General features: G+C 51.8%; 1 protein-coding gene across 2 annotated transcripts; it reads left to right on the top strand.

The window, feature by feature from the left end:
• Window positions 1-92: 92 nt before the first annotated feature.
• On the top strand, window positions 93-21,456 carry CDK12 (cyclin dependent kinase 12; the record flags this gene model as incomplete). 2 transcript variants are annotated; one of them, XM_079547281.1, is made up of 14 exons in its annotated part: window positions 93-1,138; window positions 5,777-6,661; window positions 9,696-9,872; window positions 10,844-10,983; window positions 11,577-11,747; window positions 12,247-12,436; window positions 13,228-13,284; window positions 13,377-13,478; window positions 14,491-14,568; window positions 15,036-15,152; window positions 15,755-15,886; window positions 16,591-16,805; window positions 18,343-18,798; window positions 20,810-21,456. In XM_079547281.1, 14 exons carry the CDS (start codon window positions 93-95, stop codon window positions 21,454-21,456), a joined length of 4,413 nt encoding a protein of 1,470 aa, XP_079403407.1. The 2 variants fall into 2 exon arrangements, with proteins under 2 accessions (XP_079403407.1, XP_079403406.1); XM_079547280.1 differs by having other exon boundaries at window positions 20,783-21,456.
• Window positions 21,457-21,684: the final 228 nt, after the last annotated feature.

Genomic DNA, 21,684 nt, shown 5'->3' with positions numbered 1-21,684 from the left:
TGGTGCGAACGGAGGGCGCTGAGGGAGTTTGAAGTTCGGGGGTTTCGGAGGAGCGCCCCCCCCTCCCCCTGTCCGAGCACAGTGGAGGAGGAATGCCAAACCCGGAGAGACATGGGGGCAAGAAGGATGGGGGCGGCGGGGGGGCCTCGCAGCACGCGCCGGGCAGCTCCAACAGCAAGGAGAGGCACCGGGTGGCTTCCAGGCACAAGAGGCACAAATCGCGGCACTCCAAGGAGTCACCGTTGGCCGCCCAGGAGACGGCGGCTCCTCTGGGAGCTGTGATCAAACCGCTGGTGGAGTACGATGACATCAGTTCGGATTCGGACACCTTCTCGGATGATGTGGCCCTCAAATTGGACAGGAGGGAGAACGAGGAGAGGAAAGCGGATAGGAGCGAAAGGACGCAGAAGCACCGGCACCACCAGCACAAACGCATCCGTGAGCTGATGAAGAGCAAACAGGCAGAGAAAGACAGGAAGTTGGAAAAGAGCCTGGAGGCCTCCAGCAGGTCCGGGTCTACCAAGGACAGGGTATCGGGGTCCTCCAAGAGACTGCTTGAAAGCGGGGAGCACCCGAAGGCGCTGTCCTCAAAGAGTAGCAACAAGGAGTCCCGCTCAGCCAAAGCGCACAAGGAGAAGTCCAGGAAGGATCGGGAGCTCAAGTCCAGCCACAAAGAGCGCAGTAAAAGCCATCGCAAAAGGGAAGCTCCCAAAAGTTATAAAACCGTCGACAGTCCGAAACGAAAATCCAGGAGTCCCCACAGAAAATGGTTGGACAGCCCGAAATTGGACGACAGCCCTTCTGGAGCCTCCTACATCCAGGAGTACGACCTCAGCCCGCCCCGCTCGCATACGTCCAGTAACTACGATCCCTACAGGAAGAGCCCCGGCGGCTCGTCGCGCCGGCAGTCCATCAGCCCGCCCTACAAGGAACCCGTGGCCTACCAGTCCAACACACGGTCTCCCAGTCCCTACAGCCGGAGGCAGAGGTCCATAAGCCCCTATAACAGGAGGCGCTCCTCGAGCTACGAGAGGGGGAGCGGATCGTACAGCGGGCGCTCGCCGAGCCCCTACGGCCGAAGGCGCTCCAGCAGCCCCTTTGCTGCCAAGCGCTCCATGAGCCGAAGCCCCATAGCCAGGTGTGTGCTCTCCACGGTGACTTCTTCCTCCTGGGGAATGGGGGAGGGAGCGGGGGGAGAGGATGCCTTGGGGTGGCTGGGTGTTAACCCCCTCTGTGTCCAGACTTGGCCTGCTCTGGAGCAGCGCCGCGATTTGGCGGCACGGCGCTCGGTGTGCGATTGCTGTGGGGCAGGTTCCTTGCTGTTTCCTGCAGAGTGGTGTTCACACTTGAGGAAACACCTCCTGGCTGGCACTGAGCAGCATCCATGTTGGCTCACAGCAGCGGCTGGGGAAGCAGCGAGCCCCGGGGATTGAGTTACGCTCACCTCTGGAGGTGGCCCCCTGGCAGGGGGGAGCTGAGCTGTGTGCAGCACGGGGCCGGATGCTCCTTGCTGCTGTGCAGCTCAGTGGGAGGAATGTGTTCACCTCTGCTGGAACCCCTTATCTGTTTGCTGCGTGTGGAAATCTGATCACACTCTTCAGGAGGGTTGTGTGTGTTTTGCTCTTTCTGAACTGACTTTTTTTTTTTTTCCTCTCTTCTTGAATTAGATGACCACACGTAAGCTCCATCTTTTCAGCCTAAACTTTCTTTTCTCAGTACTAGAGTTACCACTTTCCCTTCTGAAATTGGGGCATTCTGGAAAGGCAGGTAGAAATCATCTGTGTTTTGTCTTTCTTTAGACTTTAGAGGGAAACTTTTATTTGAAGGCGGTGTTGACTCTGTTTTATTTCAGGTGCTCATTAATCTTCCTGTTCTGTACACAAATACGTGGTCTAATGTTGTTTTTTCTTTCTAGCTTCAGATTCTGTTAAGTGAGTTTCCTGTTGTCACCGTGGCTGCTGTGGAGCTTTGGTTGTGGCTCCATGGCAATTAAGATGTGACCTGGAATGTAATAACTATAGAACTGCTCTGCACTGTGCTGCATCCTCTGCTCCAAATATGAGCTGTGCCTGAGCAGGCTGCTCCAGGATGTGCTTGTGAGCAGTGGGTTTCAACTGCTTGGGGTTTCTTGAGTTGAGCCTTTACTCTTAAAGCTCTTTGTGAGGAATTGTGTTGTCCATGGGGCAGTGGAATTATAGCCTTTGTCCTCGCTGTGAGAGATGTACTGGTTCTAGTGGCCTGGAAGCTGTTAAGTAAAATCTGCCTCTTCTCCTATGATTATTTTTTTTGAAGCAGAGCTGCTCCTGGCCCTCTCTGAAATCCCAGAGGTAATGAGGGATATTCCTCGACATTTCTTTTCCCTCCCCTCAGTCCTTGCTGCTATGGTGGCACAGCTCTCGGAGGCTCTTTGCTAATGCTTTTGGAGGGGTAAAACCAGCAGGTATCCTTCATGGTGCGGCCGTGTGCTGTGGCGTGTGTTAAATGTCCCCCCTCAGCCCCGTGCAGCAGGAAACCCACCTGGAAGCTGAAGTGTATGAGAGGTTCTGCCCCCTCGTATTGTTCTGTAGCATTTCCCAACCCAGAGCTTGCTCCTTCTGTAAATGGCTGGTTGCATCTGTGTTGAGAAATCAAGCTGTTATCTTTTCCTGATCTTAATTATGGGAACAACTTTGAGGCGCTCTGTGCTGCTCCTCTGTAGCGTGGTACAAGAGACTTTTCCAGGGTATCTTTGATTCTCTGACGAAATGCTTGAACCCCCAAGCACCACAGATTCCAAAGGTTGCTTACTGTTTACGCTTGACTTGTATCGAGTTCTTTGGGTCTCTGGCTTCAGCTCGTAGCCTCCTGCTCTTCTCCCTTTCCTGAGCTGGTGCCTCTCTGCGTGATGCATCCTTGTGCAGCAGAATAAAAACTGATGTGTCACACCTTCAGAAAATACTCCTCTGAAGTGAATCCCAGTAAAGGACAGAGGGAATTTAAGGTGTTTTCCATATGTTAGGCAAATTGTAAGTTGTAATTCACGCGTTGGTTTTGCTTCGTTGAGCTCACAGCCTGCGTGCTGAAGCAGTTGGTGGAAGTTTATGGTCAGATGTCTGTGCCAGAAGTCCCAGATGCTCCCAGCTGCCTGCTGCCACCCCTCAGGGCTGCTCAGGAGCTCACCTGCAGGCAGAGATCAGCCGAACTTCCTTTCCAGCACTTCTGAGGCTGGCTTTGGTTGGCTGCTGCAGAGGAGTGGACAGAGGCAGCCGAGTGCCCCAGCAGCCGTGCTGACTGCTGATCCTGCGGAGGAACAGGAGTGGTTTGGGAGGGGAAGCATCTCAAATGGGCAGGCTGGTGCAGTGAACACCTGACTGTGGCTGAAGTCCTTCAAAGGAGGTAACACAGGCTTTTCTGGGCCGCTGCATTATTTCTGCTGGCTGAAAATACGAGTTGTTTTAGTTTGTCTTAGCGCATTCAGTGTTTTCTTTAATCTCCGTGTCCAATCTACAGTGGTAGGGAACTGAATCAAAGTGCTGTGCTGGTTGGAAAGAATACAGAATGTTTGCATTTCAAATGGCTATGCAAAACAACTTGCTTTCAGTTGAGGAGAAAATAGGGATGATTTGGTCAGCAGGGAAAATAACAGATGTGGTTTGCCATTCCTCCTTGTTGTTGCAGCAAAGGATAGAAGTAAAAATTCCAAAGTCGTTCAGCTTGCTGAAGGTGGGCTGTGTGCACACGAGCTGCAGGCAGGGGTCTGTGGGGCAGCAGCCTCTGCGTGGCTTGGGGTTGTTGGGCGTGCAGGAATAACAGCCTTTGGTTGGGCTTCTTTCTTGAGCAATTCACACTGTGGGCTGTGCTCTCGGACTTCCTGGCTACTGCTGCCCTCTGCTCTTCTGCCTCGCAGCACTGCTGTCTCCAGGTGCTCCTGGGTGTTTGCACAGCAGGGTTTGGGAGCACGTGGATTTGGGGACTGCTGCCCAGTGCTTCAGCTCTGACAGCTGCTAACTGTGGTCTTTCTTGCGGTGTGCATCTGGGGTTTCCAGTGTGCCCCCCTCCAAAGCCTGTTCTTTTTGGTTATATCGCATTTCTAAAGGGTTCTTCATCGTTACCAGCTTTGTGCTTATTCACACTCATCGTGCTTAGTTTCTTGTGTCTCTGATTTCCAGCGCTCACGAGCCAGCGAGGTGCTCTCTTTAATTCCAGAGCACCTTTATCCCGATGGAGATCTGCGTGTTTGGTGGAGGAGAAGCAGGGCGAGTGGTGGCTGCAAGTGGAGGCTGTTAGGGTGAGAGGGGGGCAGGCTGCAGGCGGAGCAGTGGGGCTGTGCACAGCGCTGCTGGCTTCACCCTTCCTCCTGGTGGCCCTGCAGTGGCTGTGCTCCTGCCTAACAGTGTGACAGATAAGGTTAAAAAAATAAAAATAATAGTAGAGTGCTGATGCAGAAACTTCCTCTGTGTGCTGAAACAGAATGGGGCTCTGCAGGCAGGGAAATTGGTGTAACTGGTGGGGGGGGGAGGCACGGGAAAGTGAGTGTTGGAGAGCCTTAAATAGCGAATCCAAGAGAACTGCAGCAGGGAATGCTAATCCCCAACCTGTTTGTGGTTGTAGTAAACTACATCCTTACAGGATCCATTAGGGATGTCTTCCTTAGCCTGCAAATGTCTCTGGGCGTAGTAGAAACGCATTTTCAGCTCCTGGCAACTTTGCTGGTGAGCTGCAGTCTGGGCAGCAAGCTGTGCCCGAGATGTTAATTCATCAAGCAGAAACCTTGGAAAAAGCCACGATCCTGAGGCAGCACCACAGAGCAAGGACTGCCCACAGGGGCCGTTCTCTGAGCACAGCGACTTGAGACTTGGGCTGGTACTTCACGGTAGGGACAAAATGCCTGCTGTTAGGGCAGCGAGGGCTTTATAACTCCTGCATTTTCAAAGCTGGATGTGCTCCCAATAATTCAGCGTGGAATAAAAGTCACCTCGGAGCTCTTCTCTCACTTTCTTGTCAGCTGACACGACTCCTCCGGTTCCTCCCTAAGCAGAGCAGGCAGCCCTGTCTCATGGTAACTGAGGGCATGCACTGGAACTACCAGTTTCCAGTTCTGTTGTGGTTTTAATGCTGTTCCTCCATCAGCCCCCACTGCACTGCACATCCCCCAGCGCTGTGTTCCCTGCTTGCTGCTGAAAACCTGCTCACAGCACAGCAGAGTTCTCTCTGTGTGCAGATATGTGGAGCCCTTCTGTTGGAGGTGAAGACTGAGACCCTCTGAACACACCTCAAACAGAACTAAAAGTCTTTTTTTAGTGTTCTTTTTTCCTTCCTGAATCACAACATGCAAATGTAAGTTCTGATGATGGTAAGTAAAAGAAGCAGGGGAAGAATGAGCTTGAAGTGAGACATTTCCTGAGGCGGCGTTCCCGTGGGGGCAACCATATTTTATCTGTTGTTTCCTCTAAAGCTGTACATAATGACTATGAAGGATTTGTAAACTGCCAGCTCGTAATCTCGACTGAAGTCTTCTGTTTGGTGCAGCTGTGATCTCATCTCTACCTGGAGACTTGTCTTCCCTCGTTTGCCTTAGCAGCGGGGCTGTAGGGGGCTGGGTGCTGACCTGGGGCTCACGCTGCTCTGCCCAGCAATGTGGTTCTGCTGTCTTTATTCCCTCTGGTAGGTGTGATGGCCTGGCTGAACGGAGCTGAGCGGCCGCGGGGCTGCGGTGTTTCATAGAGAGCTGCTGAGGCTGGGGAGCAGCTGAGTGTTGGTGAGATGTTCTGTTTCATTTCTCTTCTTCTGCTCGCAGGAAGTCTGTGAAGTCCCGAAGCAGAAGCCCGGGATATTCGAGACACTCATCATCTCACAGCAAAAAGCAGAGGTCTGGGTCCCGCAGTCGCCATTCCAGTATATCACCCACGAGGCTGCCCCTGAACTCCAGCCTGGGGGCAGAGCTCAGCAGGAAGAAAAAGGAGCGAGCGGCGGCGGCGGCGGCGGCTGCGAAGGTGGATGGGAAGGAGGTGAAGGGCTCCCCTGTTTTCCTGTCGAAAAAGGAGAACAGCTTAACTGAACTGAAGGAGTCTGGAGCAGAATCTAAAAAGGTCGTCAAAAGCGTTCGATCTGAAAAGTCGTCGTCAGATACAGAATTAGTTAATTTGCTGTGTTCAAATGCAGAGACTAAAGCACCTGCAGAGACAACAAAAGCCAAGGCAGAGGAGAACTCGGAAAGGAAACATCCCGTTCCAGTGAGAGATTCGAAACAGCCGGGAACAAAAGACTCGAAGCCTGCAGCAGCGACAGAGGACCTTCGATCTCCGAAGGAGACAGAGCCAGCAGAGAAGGAGATTCCCCCCCCGCTGCCCTCCATCAAATCACCTCCTCCGCCTCTGCCGACCACCACGCCGCCGCCCCCGACTCCTCCGCTGCCGCCTCTGCCTCCATCGCCTGCCGTTCCACCTTTGCCTCCATCCCAGCAGACTCCCGTTCAGGCTCCTCCTTCGGTCCCAACGTCTTTGTCATCATCTTCCCACCCAAGGACGTCTACTTTATCCTCTCAGGTGAACTCCCAGTCCTCTGTGCAAGTCGCTACAAAAACACAAGCGTCTGTGACGGCTGCTATCCCACACCTGAAAACTTCAACGTTGCCTCCGCTTCCGCTCCCCCCTATTTTAGTTGGGGAAGATGACTTGGATAGGTAAGGTCACACACAGGGTCCTGTCTGTGTTTCCAGGCACGGAGTCGCAAGCAGGCAGGTTCTGGTGGTTGGTTTGGAGGTTGCTGGCTTGTCTTGCACAGTGCTTTGAAGACCGTCCCATTGCATGGCCGCTCCTGTGCGTGGCTTGTCGGCTCTTTGTGGAGACTTCTGTCATCCTGTGTGGGTAGATACTGCTTTCTCACTGAGGAAGGGAGGGTTGGCTGCTCTTAGTGCTAGCTGGTAAAAATTTCACAGTGCTTTGGTTTTATTTACCATAGCAGTGAAGGATCCCGAATGAAGGACCCCTTGGTGTTGCAGCCATTTGCACAAAATGCTTTTTTATTTAATTTGCCCCAAACCTTTACTTAAGTAACAGAAAAGACCTTCACAATTCCAACACGGGAATGCAGTGTAGAGCTATTTCTGGTCCAAATTCATGGAGTGTGCAGGCCGTGCCCGCATGTTAAAGAATAAAAGGCATTAGTTCAGCTTAAGTTTTGATTACTTAAGGAATGAGTATTTTATTAACGATTAAGAAGCAGGTATTTTTTGTTTGCAAATGGAGTAAAACTGCACCAGCTTCAACTTTTTTGTCTATCAATATATATGTCCAAGAGCTGATCTCAGGAGCTGAGCAGACATGGCTGTGATGCTTCCATCTGTAACTGATGCCCATCCCTCCCTGCCATGCAGTGTGCCCTCCGTCTCTGTTGCGTCCTGCATGCGTAGTGGCATTGCAGTGTAAGCTTGAAGTGGAAGGAAACCCTTTCTCCTATCACTTCTAATCAGAACATGCAGACTTGATCCTGTCCTGCAATTGTACATCTTGCTGCTCTGGATTTTGGCTGGCTGTAGCTTCTAATGTGAACTTGTCTGCTCTGCTTTTTGAATTGATGATGCACCACTGGCTGTTAAACACAGTGAGTGGACGCAGTGAGCTTTTCCCCCTGGCAGGATGGGAATTCCCACATTGCCTGCTGAGTGGTAGCTGTGTGGCAGTGAAAGAACTCACTCTTCATCACTGACTTCGTACTTATGAGCAGATCTTACAAATAGACTGTTTGACATGCTCAGCCTGGGCAAACACTATATCCATGCAGAGTGTAAGATTTGGGAACGGGCTCTGAAGCACAAGCAAACCTTCTTCACTTAGGGACTCTTCAACCCTTTCCTGATGCTTGCCAGGCTCCCAGGAACGATCTGCCTGTGCGGATCAGCTGAGCTGTGCCATGGGCTGCTCCCACTTGCAGGAAGGCAGCAGGAGGAAGCAGAACCAGCTGGTGTCAGTGTCACACGTGCTTGTTTAATGTTGCACCAAAAAATCCATTTGCTTGCATAAGTATTTTAGGAACACCTGGCTGCCTTCACAGTGCTCTGTGAAGTTGAAAATACAGCCTGATTGTGTTCTTAGTGTTCTGGAGCATGGAGGACAGGGGGCAGGGTCTGTGTGTCTGTGTCAGGCTGCTGGCGTTCAGGTTTATCATCCTTAAGCCTGGGCAGCTCTGAAGTGTCTGTTTGGCTTCTTCACTGTGAAGAAATCCTGGTGAGAAGCCCAAATGTTCTGGCAGTAATTAAAGCTATAGCGACCAGCTAATAGAAGATAATGAAGTGGCTGTAAAGTGCTGAAAGGGAGCAGTGTGTCCACGAGGTGTGCTGGGTGTTGGTCAGAGGGGGAGAAGGGAACCCAGGCAGTGTGGGTGTCAGTGCCACAGCCCCTCCAGCACATCTGTGCCCTTCTCAGGGAGGTCCTCTGAATGAATTCGTATTTGATGTGCATTGGGAAAAGACTGCAGCTTTTCTTTTTTTTTGTTGGGGTCAAAGGGCTCGAGTGTAGCACGTTATAAGATATTTATGTGGTATCAGAAGCAAATGGTGTCCCAAGTAAAAGGGGATCAAACACGAAGCCAGGTAGCTGCTTGTTAGTTACTGTGAGCCTACGGTCTGTTGAGAGCCGGGCATCACGGTGGTGTTTTAAATACGTGTATGAAATCAGTGAGGAAAGCTCTGTTTGAGCACAGTTTGACTTCCCAGGGCTCCTCTGAAGGGATTTCTCAGGTTTGGTGCAGCGCCCTGCAGTGCCGTCCCGCACACCGAGGCTCCCAGGCAGTGGGGGCTGAGGTCAGGGCACGCAGCTCTCCTGCTGCTTCCAGTGCTCTGCCCAGAGCAGCGTTCACAGTGAGGGTTTTCCTCCAGAGGAGTGAGCGTGCCTCGTTGGGCTCCACAGCTGAGCGCTGAGTTCTGCAGCAGCAGGATAAGGTGACTCGCCGTTCCTTCTCAGATATCAGAGCTCAGTGCCCAGCCTGTATCTTGCTTTGTCTTGCTTGCATCTTAACTGTACTTCACAAGAGATTTTTGGGTAAATTTGGCAGTGCCTGCTAGGAGAATCAGAAGAACGACCTGCTTCCAGATCTTACTTATGTGGAGATCTCAGTGCTGATGAGCATTAGATGCTGCTGCTGACACACAGCAAACCTCCTGCTGGCTGTCCAGAAAACAAGCCCTGCAATTGTTTGTATTGCTTCGTTTTTCTGTGCTGGGATTTACATATAGGAGAATTCCTGGCTGCTCAGACCTAGGGATTCTTCCTGCTGCAAACAAACATGAGAGAGAAATTAGGCTCTGCTGTTGAGCCTCGTGCCAGTCCAAACCAAGCTTCTCTGCCATCCATAATTTAATTAAAAAAAAAAAAAAAAAAATCTGCTCTCTCAATGATAAGCACAAGTTAGAGCTCTGTTTCAGTCCTTGCTAAGAAGTTAAGTGACTTTCAGAGAGGTTCAGCTGTGGTTGTGCAGCTTGAGCAAGTGCTGTTTGCAGAGGGCAGCGTGTTCTGTTTGAAGATGGTGCATCCAAATGCAACGCTTTCCTGACTGATTATTGTACAATGTAAGGCTGCTCTCTCATTTTACACTTTGCTATGCTAATTTTCCTAAGTTTATGCTCTCAGATAGAGAGCTTTTGTCCTACCGTAGGATTTTTGTTTGCTCTTTACCTCTGAAGTCTGATTTCTGTATTGTATCGACTTTTCGGAGTTTAGTCCAAAAGAGATTCTTCCTCCAAAACCTGTGAAGAAAGATAGAGAGCAGAGACCACGGCATTTACTCACGGACCTCCCGCTCCCTCCAGAGCTCCCTGGAGGGGATCCATCTCCTCCTGACTCCCCGGAACCAAAGGCAGCCACACCACCTCAGCAACCCTTCAAAAAGAGACCAAAGTAAGGCTGACTTTCTTTCTTCAGCTTTTCCAAGTTGTTGGGTTTTCTGTTTCTTCACGCGGCTGTCAGTGAGGGCTCTAAAGCTTCAAGGTAGAGCTGTGGTCCAGGCTGTGACTCCAGAAGAGCTGACTGCTGTCCTGTGCAGCCCATGCTCCATGTGGGGATGGTGCTCTTGAAAGTGCAGTCGCTTCTGAAATTGAATCTGGCAGCTGCTTTGCCAGCTTTCCCCACTGTTTGTTGGATGGAAAGAGCACTTAATGTGTGCTTATGAATCTTCAGCCAGGCTTAGTTCCCTTTTACTGCAGTTCTTCTGTCCTCAGTCTGGGAGGTGCTGTCTCCATGGGGAGAAATGCAGCGTGGAAAAATGAAGTTCATATTCCTGTTTTTGTACGTGTTCTTATTTGCTGTGGGTGGTTTTGTGTTCGGCCCACTCGCAGCTGAAGGCTACTTGCCATCTATTTTAGAATGAACAGCACACCTGTCAGGTAAGAAGGGGTGCTGTGTGTCATTCACTAAATGGAGGTGGCAGTTCAGGCTGTGTATTGAAGCTGTGGCAGCCTGTTGTCCTTCCCCCAGTGCTAGAGACAGCTGGAGCGTGCCGTGTTATGATACTCAGCCACATCTACCCTGGAAGCTTCCCAATCTTCTGACCTAACTGTAGCCTTTACACCAGAGAAACTTCCTGCTGAGCATCCCTGCATAAAGCTCTCGGTGCTTCTAGGAGGTTAATCACAATAGAAGAATAGAGGATATTCTTACCCAGAATAATAGATCTAAGGTGCATAATGAGGTCTCTGTAGAAATGTGTGCAGTTACCTGCATGGGTGCGAGGGCAAATTCTGTATTTATTTTTGGGGATGCTTCCTAGAACCATCAGATGGAGGGTTATGAGGGGTTGTGGGAGAGGTGGAGCACGTGGCTTGCAGCAGCCTTCAGGTGGGTGTCTAACAGTCCCCTCTGGCTTCTTTCAGAATCTGTTGTCCTCGGTATGGGGAAAGGAGGCAGACAGAAAGCGACTGGGGGAAGCGCTGTGTGGACAAGTTTGATATCATCGGGATTATTGGAGAAGGGACGTATGGGCAGGTGTACAAAGCCAAGGACAAGGACACAGGTAAAGGTGCCACGTGGCTTCAGGTTGGCCCCACTTCTCCAAGGCCTCCTTACCGTGGGTGTGCATAGAACACTCCGTGTTGGTGATGGTGCCAGGGAATGGTGAATGGCTGTAGGGCTTGAACGGTTATTTACGTAGTGTGTTTTGAAAGGGGTGAAAGAATAGAGGCTCTGACATGCTGCTAGCTGAGCATCCAGCTGCCCTCTGTGTTTGTGAAGCTGTGTACCCAACGTGCACGGCTTGGCTGCAGCCACAGGTGCCAACTGAGGCCCTGCTGTTTAAATGTGTTCTTGTTGAGTTTTATTGTAGCAGAGCCTGTTAAAAGGGCCGGAGCTGTGTGGGGTAATTTCAGTTCACCCGTCTGATTTTCCACTGAAGCAAACTAGGAGGAGCTCCGGTGTCACCTGCCTCGAGTTGCTGGCACCGTGACTGCAGTCAGAGCGCTGTTAACACAAAGTAGCTGAGTGGCAGCTGAAGCAGCTCTTTTGTTTCTCAGTGGATGTTGACTGTCTCCATAGTTACTTCCTGCTGGGAGCCCTCAGAGCTGCTGGCAGTGATGCATGCAGAGGCTCTGAGGCTGGTTTGTCCTGCAGGTGAACTGGTAGCTCTCAAGAAGGTGCGGCTGGACAATGAGAAGGAGGGCTTCCCCATCACGGCCATCCGCGAGATCAAAATCCTTCGGCAGCTGATCCATCGTAGCGTTGTGAACATGAAGGAAATCGTCACGGACAAACAAGATGCACTGGATTTCAAAAAGGACAAAGGTATTTGCTGCAGGGTGTGGTTTCAATTAGGCAAAAAGGTGATGCAACTTCATCTGTTTGCGAATGTGAAACTAGAAATCTTTCTGTGCGTGTAGATTTGTTGTTGTGTTCCTCCTTGATGTGTGGCTCCAGCACGTTTGGCCTCTGGATTTGATCTCCCAGCAAAGGTTGGGGTTGGTTAGGGCTGAGGTTAGGGGTTGGTTAGGGCTGAGGTTAGGGGTTGGTTAGGGCTGAGTTTAGCGTGAGTTTTCACCGTGGAGAGGTGGAAGCAGGTTTAAAAGGGTGCATTGCATTTCTTCCTGTAGAGTCAGAAAAGCAGTTGCAGTGATATACAGGATGCATTGTAACCCCTGTGTGTGTGCATAAGAAAATAAATACGTGAACAGAGCACGTTGAACAGCACACTCAAAAATGTTTCAACAAACTGCATGTCCTTTCATTCCTCTTTTCCTCGATCTCTCCTTTCTCATCTGAATTATTTCTTTCTGTATTATTCCAGGTGCCTTTTACCTTGTATTTGAGTACATGGACCACGACCTAATGGGGCTGCTAGAATCTGGCTTGGTACATTTCTCAGAGGACCACATCAAGTCTTTCATGAAACAGTTAATGGAAGGTCTGGATTACTGTCACAAAAAGAATTTCCTTCATCGGGATATTAAGTGCTCCAACATCTTACTGAACAACAGGTAACCTGGCAGGGATGGAGTCCCCTCCTGCCTCTTTCCCCTGTGCTGCCTCGTGTTCAGCTGAAAGAACCCAGTTGTTGTCTTCACCTGGAGTTATGCTCAGTAACAAGAGCTGCCCGCACACCACAGAAACACAGCCCTGTGTGTTTCCACCAGTGCTGTGGCAGATCATCAAGTGCTTGGTTTCCTGGGTGCTGTCGTTGGCTGGGAGCGCGGCTCTTGACACCCTGACTGCCTTCTGTGGCGCCTGCTGGTGGTAGCAGTCTGTCCACAGGAGGCTGACAGCTTTTGTGTCAGCTGAAATCAAACGGGTCTCTTTGTGTCCTTTGTCTCCATGGCATTCTGGCAAAAATTCTGGTCATTGGAAACCATTGGGGGTTAGGGTTGAGAGCAGCACATCTCCACGAGTTCTCTCTTGCTTAGATAGCAGTGCTTGGCAGTGATATGGTTCATCGGAGTGCTTTACAATTATTAATTTCTGTTAATTATCAGGATGCTATCTCGATAACCCTAAGCAAAGCTTGTGAGAATAATGTAATTGCACCCAGGTGTCTGGTTATCCTTCTGAAAACATTTCTCTGGGACATTGGTCTGTTGGGAGGACTGTGATAGAGATGAGACTGAAGCATCACACTTCATTTCTTTGAAGCACCGCATGGGATCTGATGTAGCCAAAAGTCACTGCTGCTCGTTTAGGCCTTTCTGTTGCACCGGGGGATTTCCTTACCTTTCACTGCCTGCAGAATGTGAGCCAGCTGCAGTTCAAACCAGTGATTGTTTTTGTCTTTCAGTGGGCAAATCAAACTTGCAGATTTTGGACTTGCCCGACTCTACAGCTCGGAGGAGAGGTGAGGCATGGGGAGCAGAGGGGTTAACGGTGGCTTTTTGTGGGGGTTTCGTGCCTCTTGATGCCAGCTGACATTTGGATGTTCCCTTGCAGCCGTCCGTACACAAATAAAGTCATTACTTTATGGTATCGACCTCCAGAACTGCTGCTAGGCGAGGAGCGTTACACGCCAGCCATAGATGTGTGGAGCTGTGGGTGAGTGCCTGGCTTCCATCTTCTGTCACGGCAGGGCTGGGAGCCTCGTGCACACAGTGGTTGCAAGGGGAGGTAGCTTTGGACTTGTGCTGATCTCTGTCTGTTCCAGCTGAACACTTTCAGGGTGTTCCCATGCTATAAGCCAGCAGTGACTGGCACCTAGCTGAAGCTACTAGTGAAAGGTCCTGGAATAAGGGTATTTTTTGTGTTGTCAGAGAGGTCAATATAAAAGGGAAGATAAAAGTGTCTGTTCTCCCTCTTTTAAAAACAGCCAGCTGACCTTTGCTGCTCGTGTGCCACTGAGATCAGGAGAGGTGACAAACCTCTCCTGGGGTTTGGTACACAAACAACAAAGAAGTGAATGTCAGGCCCTCCCAATTACTGTGGGAAATTTTGGCTGTGAAGTCCAGCTGCTTTTTGGTGTCCTGTGCCAAAGGAGTGGGGCTAGGCCAGCTCCAGCAGACAGGTGTCTGTATCAGACTGCAGCTATCTTTGGCACCGCTTGTCATTCCTGCCAGGAGGCCTGAGGGTGGATGTTAAGGACTGGCTGAGTCAGAGCTGTCCCCTGTCTCGTTCTCTTTCCCTTACAGCTGCACAAATGTGCGTGTGCAAGGCTGTGTGCTGGGTTTGGCAGTGACCAGCAGCTCACTGCTGACAGCTGAGGATATTTGGGCCAGCAAATATCCCCCAAAATTTGACAGTAAAGTTGGAAAGATAAGTGGGAAGAAAAGGAGACGCTTGCCTGTTTTTTTTATCGTGGTGTTAACACGTCCTCCTTCCCCTGCAAAGAGTTAAAGTGTGAAGCCTGTGACACATTAACCAGACTGGTGTTATTTCCCAGCTGCGTGGAACTGGTGCCTGTACACATAGGTTAGTTTGTCAGTTCTCAACTACAAGCCCTGATGCAAATAACTCTCCTTGGGCAGATCCGCTTCCGAACAGAAATGCTGCAGTGTTCAAACGATCATCCCAAGGGTTTTCTGTCGTGACCTCTTGCTTTTCCTCTTTCCAGCTGTATCCTCGGGGAACTGTTTACAAAGAAGCCTATTTTTCAAGCCAATCTGGAACTGGCTCAGCTTGAATTAATCAGGTAAAGCATTGCACATGCATGCCTATGAGAAAGAGGTACTGCAGTAACTGCTCGTGCACATAGTTGCTGTATTATAAAAGCCCTCTTTCTCTAATCTGCCTGCAAAACAGGACCAGTAAATATTGTAAATATTGCACGTGTAAACAGCTGGGCATCTTAGGTGTCTGCGCCACCCACGTGTGTGGCTGCTAAGCGTGCACCTGCAGTAAGATCTGCAGCTAGCTGAACGCAGAAGTCGTGACCCTAAATTATATCTCACACTGAAAATTCAGTTTGATGGGTAGCTTATAAGCTTAAGTGAGCATTTTTCCTCTTCCTTTTTAACTTGGGGTTTATTTGATACTTCTTATAAGCATGCCCACACCCAGGCTGTTGTAGGTTGCTCAGAAAGGCAGCAACTTCACTTCAGCCTGTGGCCCTTCTCACTGTTTCACCTGCTGATCAGACTCTGCTTTTCTGCTTCTCAGCCGGCTCTGTGGGAGCCCCTGTCCAGCGGTGTGGCCCGATGTCATCAAGTTGCCCTACTTCAACACCATGAAACCCAAGAAGCAATACCGAAGGCGCCTGCGTGAGGAGTTCTCCTTGTGAGTTTCCATAGTAGAGAGGACGAGCAGCTGTGTGGGGTTGTGGCCTCCTGCTGCAGCGTGTGACAGATCCGTCCTTTGGCTCCGGGCTGCCTGGCAGAATGAAGCAATGCTTCCCATCCTTACCTTCTGCCCTCAGGCAGCCCTGGCTGTGAGGGGTTTGTTCCATTTGTGGAAGGCTGGGCCGTGCACTGACTGCCTCATCTGCCTGAGGTGCCTCTGCAGGGATTCCCTGCCTCTGCACACTGGGAATGCTCCTTGCGAGGGCCTGGCCTTGGCAGTCTGCACCTGGAGAGCACACTTGGCAGTGTGGCGTTCTCACGGTGCTGAGGCTGCCTCACTTCAGAGATGTGCTCTCTGGGGGGAGCGTAATTGTGTGACTGTCTTGTGGGATTCGTAGCAAAGTTGCTCTTTGTAAACGAGGAAAAATTAGACGAGAAATACTGCGTATCTGTGGCTTGTTCTGATGATGTCTGCGGGCTGTGCATCACTTAGATATCTGTGCAGCCCAAGTTTATTGCTCTTGAGCATCTCTGAAAGCCTGTTGCTGCTCTCTTCAGAACAGCCCCTTAGCTCAGCCGTGTTTTCCACTCCCCACACAGCATTCCTTCATCTGCTCTCGACCTGCTGGACCACATGCTGACGTTGGACCCTGGCAAGCGCTGCACAGCAGAGCAGGCCCTGCAGAGTGACTTCCTTAAGGACGTTGACCTCAGCAAAATGGCACCTCCAGAGTAAGTTCCTGCTGCCGTCATTTGCTGTGGTGGGCACTGCTAATGAACTTCAGGAAGGAGCCACTGGCCTTGTCTTGCCTTCTTGGTTGGAATTAAGTTACGACTTCTGGATTTCTTTCATTTTGCCCTGGTTTTATAAAGCTCGGCTTCATGCTTGTGAGGTGCTCCAAGGCTGTTGGAAGATGTGGGAATAGCAGGCAGCAGATCCCTGTCCTCTGTGCCATGGAGGATGAGCAGCCTTGTTGACGACGTTGCTTGTTAATTGGCTAGAAGAGTGCAACGCTGCTCAAGAGCCACTACTGGCAGCTCTTTTCTCCCACCTCAGTCAGGCTATAATACTCTGCTCTAGCTTATTTGCATGCAAGGATAGCAGCTTTTGAGATTCCCATTTCCTTCAGGGTTATTAAAGGCAGCTGCTTTCCTCAAGCCACCATACTCTCGAAGATGAATGTACGTTTGCTTGGGGATGGGAGGAGGTGGATGGCAGCAAATCCAGTCATTCAGGGGCGAGACTCCAGTGCAGATTGTGTGATTCACGTGCAGTTGGGCCGCCTTCCCTTGGCCCCTCCTGGGTTTAGTAGTACGGCTGCATTTAGAGGAGCAGCTGCACTCCTCATACAGCACTAAGAATTTTCACTTGTCTTCAAAGCTGTTTTTGGTGCTGTGTTTTGTTGTTTTACCTGTGAAGTCTTGCTCTCTTTCAGCCTTCCCCACTGGCAGGATTGCCACGAGCTGTGGAGCAAGAAACGACGACGGCAGCGGCAGAGTGGGATTGCAGTGGAGGAGCCACCGTTATCAAAAGTTTCTCGGAAAGAAACTACCTCTGTTACAAGCACAGATACTGTCAAAAACAACAGCAGTCCTGTGCACCCACAGCCTGCCCAGCTCAAAACAGAGGCTGGTGCTGGAGATGCAGTAGGTCAGTGCCTTGTCCGGCCTGCAAAAGGCTCCTCTTGATGTTACCTTCGTGCTGTCTCCAGTTTGTGGTGGGTGCGGGGTGCTCACGTCTCTTTCAAGGCAGTCTGATGATCTGACTTCTACAGGAAGGGCAGAATCTTTCTGTTCTGACTTTTTTGCTGGCTGCAGAGCGCTCTGTCTGCTCTTCAGGAGTTGTTATTGGTTCACATGCCTGCTTTCTTAGAGAATAATTCAAGGAATCCCTGAGTCTCTGACCAGTGAGGTAATAGATAACAGGCTGGTGGGAACCATCTCACCAACGTGCAGCTGAGCTGAAATTTGATCCTGTTGATCAAATATATAAAGATGAGGAAAAAAGACTAGTGACTGATGGCAAAAGTGGATGTTACTGCACACTGTTCCTTACTGAAGAGATCAGTTGATCGCAGGGACTTGCTTGTGCACTGCTGCCAAAACCACATTCAACATTCTGATGTCCCAAAAATAGTTGGAGGGGAGGTATTTTGATTCTTGGGAATGTGGAGATATCCAGAGCTCCCCCAGACTGTGCTGATTGGTCTCTAGAAGCCTTGCACAATACCAGATAGGGCTGAAGATTCCTTTGTGTCAAATGTTCTACAGACGAGTAGCGGAGAAGACAGTTCTTGCTCCGGGGAATGTGCAGTCCATGTGTTCAGTGAAACACGGCAGATGGACAAAAGGCTGTGGCTGGATTAACAGGCAGTCAGAGGAGCAGCATTATTTCTCTACCAGTAAGAGGGGGCTTAATTGGAAGCTTCTAAAACCAAACTTGTGCACCTTGCTTCTAAGGAATCTGACTTGCAGGGTCAGGATAAAGGGTCATCCTTGTCAGCATGATGCAGAGGGGAGGTGTCACCATGTAAAGCTTGTGTTTTAGGCTGACCTGGCTGTGTGAAGGTCAGAACAGAGCCTTCTGCTCCCAGGCCAGCTTTCAGAGAGGAGCTGCCTTCTGCATGACCTATTTATTTTTTTGCTGCACTGGTGGAAAACCCCCTTCTTCCATCCCAAACCGCCTCTATCCTGGGATCCCTTTCTAGTGCAGGAAGGGGTGCTGCTTTGGTTGCTGTGAGGTGAGCTGAAGGCTTTCAGTCTCGTCCCTGAGCCTGCTGCCCTGACTGGTGTGGCTGCTCAGCAGTGTGATCCTTGGGCTGCCCTCGGTTAGGGGAAGGTTTGGTTCAGCTGTGCTGGCCTGAACAAGCAGCCGTGTGTGGTTCTGTTGGGGGCAGTGGCAAAGCTTCCCTCTGCTGCTCGCAGAGCAGTGCTGAACTGTAGCCTTGGGTGAGTGCAGTGTGTGAGCAGTACCACGGGGTGCTGCTGCAGCGCTGCTCAGATCTGATGGCAGGCTGGAGGGGGCAAGCTGATGGTGGGAAGCTGAGCAAACTGCCTTGGAATCCTTCTGCAGCCTGCATGCCTTCCCCAGGCCCGCGGAGAAGAGGGGTTTGCTGGTGTCATGATTACAAACCAGTCAGATGCAGCATTCTCTGACCTTTCCGTGATGTTTCTTGTGTTTCCAGCAGGCCTTGGAGAAATCACCCAGCAGCTGAATCAGAGTGAACTAGCTGTTTTACTGAACTTGCTGCAGAGCCAGACTGATCTGAGCGTCCCACAGATGGCCCAGCTGTTAAATGTACACTCTAACCCAGAGATGCAGCAGCAGCTGGAGGCTCTCAACCAGTCCATCAACGCTCTGACAGAAGCCACAACTCAGCAGCAGGAGTCTCAGGCAGCAGCAGCAGCAGCAGCAGAGGAAGCCATAGAAGAGCCACCCACGGAGGCCCAGCCACCGGAGGAGCAGGTGACTCCAGAAGCAGCCGGTGCTCAGGGAGACATGCAGAACGTGCTGGCCGTTCTGCTCAGTCAGCTGATGAAGAGCCAGGAGCCTGTCCTAACCCTGGAGGAAAGCAATGGGGAGAAGAGCAGCGAGCAGCGGGGGCTGAGAAAAACCCCTACAGTGCATCAGGAGGAAAGCACAGGTAAATATCCGTGAGCTCTGCTCGTGCATCTCGAATGCCGTGCGCCTGGTTGGCAAAGTCCAGCTGCCATACGAGTGCCTGTGGTTCAGCTGTGACCAGGAGGAGCTGAGACATCTGAGGGCTGTCGGGGGAGGTGAAGTGGGGCCTGGGGTGAGGATGGGAGGAGGAAAGTGCTGGGTGTTAGAACGTGGCCGGGGCTCACGCACCCAGGTAGGCTTCTTGCACGGTGCAGTTATGCAGGTTTCCCTCTTTTACTCGCCCCAAGTATTTTTTTTTTCCACCTTCCTGCTCAACCAAGGCCAAAAAAAAAAAGAGAAAAGCAGTAAAGGACGTGAGAAGCAAAATTACTGGAGAGCCCTGTGAGGGAGGGACGGGTGCACAGTGCCTAGTTCAGTGTGCGTAGGGCTGACGTGCTGGAGCTGTGCAGCTTTGCAAGCTGAGGCAGCAGGTTGTTGTCAGCAAGGTAGAGGCGAGTGAAAGACCTGAGCGGCGAGCTGGTGGACTCCATTTCCAGAGGTGAGTGTAAATGTCTCCATGTCTTTTTTTTTTTTTTTTTTTTCTTGTTGATTTTTTGAATTATTAGCAACATCCTGTGACGACCTCACCAAATTGTAGAAGCGCCTCCTGAGTTGTCTCAGACTCTCCAGGGAGCCTCTTTTGGCCCGATACACAACTCCTCTGCAATGTAGCTGAACGTGCTGTGTTCTCGTGCCTTCAACACACCCGCCCACCACAAGCCAGTTGTGATTGTGCTTTTTTTTTTTTCCTTTTTTTTCTTCTTTTTTTTTTTTTGTTTTTTTTTTTTTTTTTGCCCTAGTACTGGAATATAATTAGGTTATTGTAGAGCAGACTCGATGAAATAACGTTGTTCTCTGTTTATTTTCAATGCTGCGCTGTCCCCAGATCAGCTTAGCTTTAAAATTACCTGAAGATTGTTTTCTGGATTTCAATACAATCTAGTTTTAAAGTGGACTGATGGATACGGGTGGAGGGGTGGTCCTGGAAGACTACTGGTTTTCACAATAAAGTTTGACCTTTTTAATAACCACTTTTGCACATGATTTGAGGATCTGATTCGAACGAGGTGTTGGTGGCCTCTCGCATCATCGCCAGTAATTGCCTTCCTGCCCCGTGGCCGATGCTGTTGGTGGTGGGTGAGAGCAAAGCAGTGCAGTGGTGTTGCTCTGGGGCTCAGGGCCGCTGTTGTGAGCGTGGTTGGTGCGCAGGGTGGCAGCCCTGGCCGTGGCGCTCGAGCAGAGGAACGCCCAGCTCTGCTCCCAGCTTTTTGCACCGTAACCCAAGTGCTTTGTGAGCCGCTGGGGACGCCCCGGTTCTGCTAGGAGGGATCCTTAGAAATAGGAGTTCTCGTTGCTTCAGGTCTGCTTCGGGGAGGGCCAAGCAGGGGGGCCGACCCTCGTGTGGCAGGGCAGGCGGTGCGAGAGCCGTGGGTTGAGGTTTTGGGACCGTACTGAACGAGGTCGTGAAAGCAGCGAAAACCCACGAGCGCAGAGGGGCCGCGTCGGGGCTGGGAGCTCGGCGGGGCTGCGGCCGGGGCTCGGCGCCGCTCCTCGCCCTGCAGGGCGCACGGCGGCTCGCAGCCGCTGCCAGGCAGCGCGGCCCCGGGGTCCCCCTGCTTTCCAGGAACGCTGCTCCGCGCAGCTCTGCATCTGCCTGCCTCCCCGTTAGCCTTTGATCCGGGAGCAGGAATTCCCTCTGCGGATGCCCATGTGTTAGGACAGCTGTTGCTGAGCGCTTGGGAGCGTGGGGGACCGGGGTGAGTGCGGGGAGAACGTTAAGGAACGTGAGCGGTGATCTCACACCGAATGGCAGCTTTCAGAATTCTCCGCCTCTTTTTCCGGCGCTTCCTGGAGAGCGGATGGTCTCGGCAGGGCTGTTTGCTTTTCGTTTTTACTTGGTAGAAATGTATTGATATCTGCTCGCGTGGTTGTTAAGATGTTGTTTAAAAGGAGTAACCCTTCCACAGCATGTCCTCCTCGCGCTCTCCCACCAGACAAGAGGCCCCCTGAGCCCCCCGGACCGCCGCCGCCGCCTCTCTCCGAAGCAGACCTCTCCAGCGCAGCCCCGGAGCTGAACCCGGCCGTCACAGCTGCTCTGCTGCAGCTCTTTTCCCAGCAAGAGGAGCCTCTGAGCCACGCCGAGCACCAACCCGCGCGCTCCGCTGACTACAGCAGGTCCCACTCGTCCAGGACTTACAGCGCCGACGGCTCCGATGGGGGATTCGGGGCCGAGGAGCTGAACTCTGGCCAGACGCTGTTGGAACCCTCTGCCCAGCCTCTGGGGAAAAGCAGGACCTTTTTGGGCTCCGTGAGCCACCTCGGGGAGACGAGCAATTACCAGGGCACGGGCTCTGTCCAGTTCCCAGGGGACCAGGACCTCCGCTTCACCAGAGTCCCCGTCGCGCTGCACTCGGTCGGGCAATCCTTCAGCAAAACCGAGGGGAGCAACAACACGCTGGTGCACCCGGAGGCCAAGATTCAGACCTACAGCGAGCTGGGTGTGGGGACGGCCGGTTCCAGTGGGGCAGGAACCGGGCACGGCTGGGGGGCCCCGGCCCAGGCTGCGCCCTACGGGAAGGCGTTCCGCGGGCCGGGCCGGGCGCCCTCGCGCGGGGGCCGGGGCCGGGGGGTTCCTTACTGATGCTCGTCCTCCGCCATCACCTCCCTCCCTCGCTTCTGACCGTAGCGCCGTGATGTTGGCCGGGTCTCGGCCGCGCTCAGCTGCTGCAAAGCTCTCTGTTGCATCCCTCGCTCGCCCGGCGCCTCTCTGCAGCGCTCCGGCCGGACCCCTGTGCTTGGTTAGCGACAATAAAACGGCGCTGAGCTTCGTGCCCTGAGCCGGCAGATGGTGGGGGAGCTGTGTGAAACG

This window comes from Tetrao urogallus (assembly GCF_951394365.1).
Source record: "Tetrao urogallus genome assembly, chromosome: 26".
Taxonomy (NCBI): domain Eukaryota; kingdom Metazoa; phylum Chordata; class Aves; order Galliformes; family Phasianidae; genus Tetrao; species Tetrao urogallus.
Note: the sequence above shows the minus strand (reverse complement) of the source record. Positions and strands in the feature narration are given on the sequence as shown.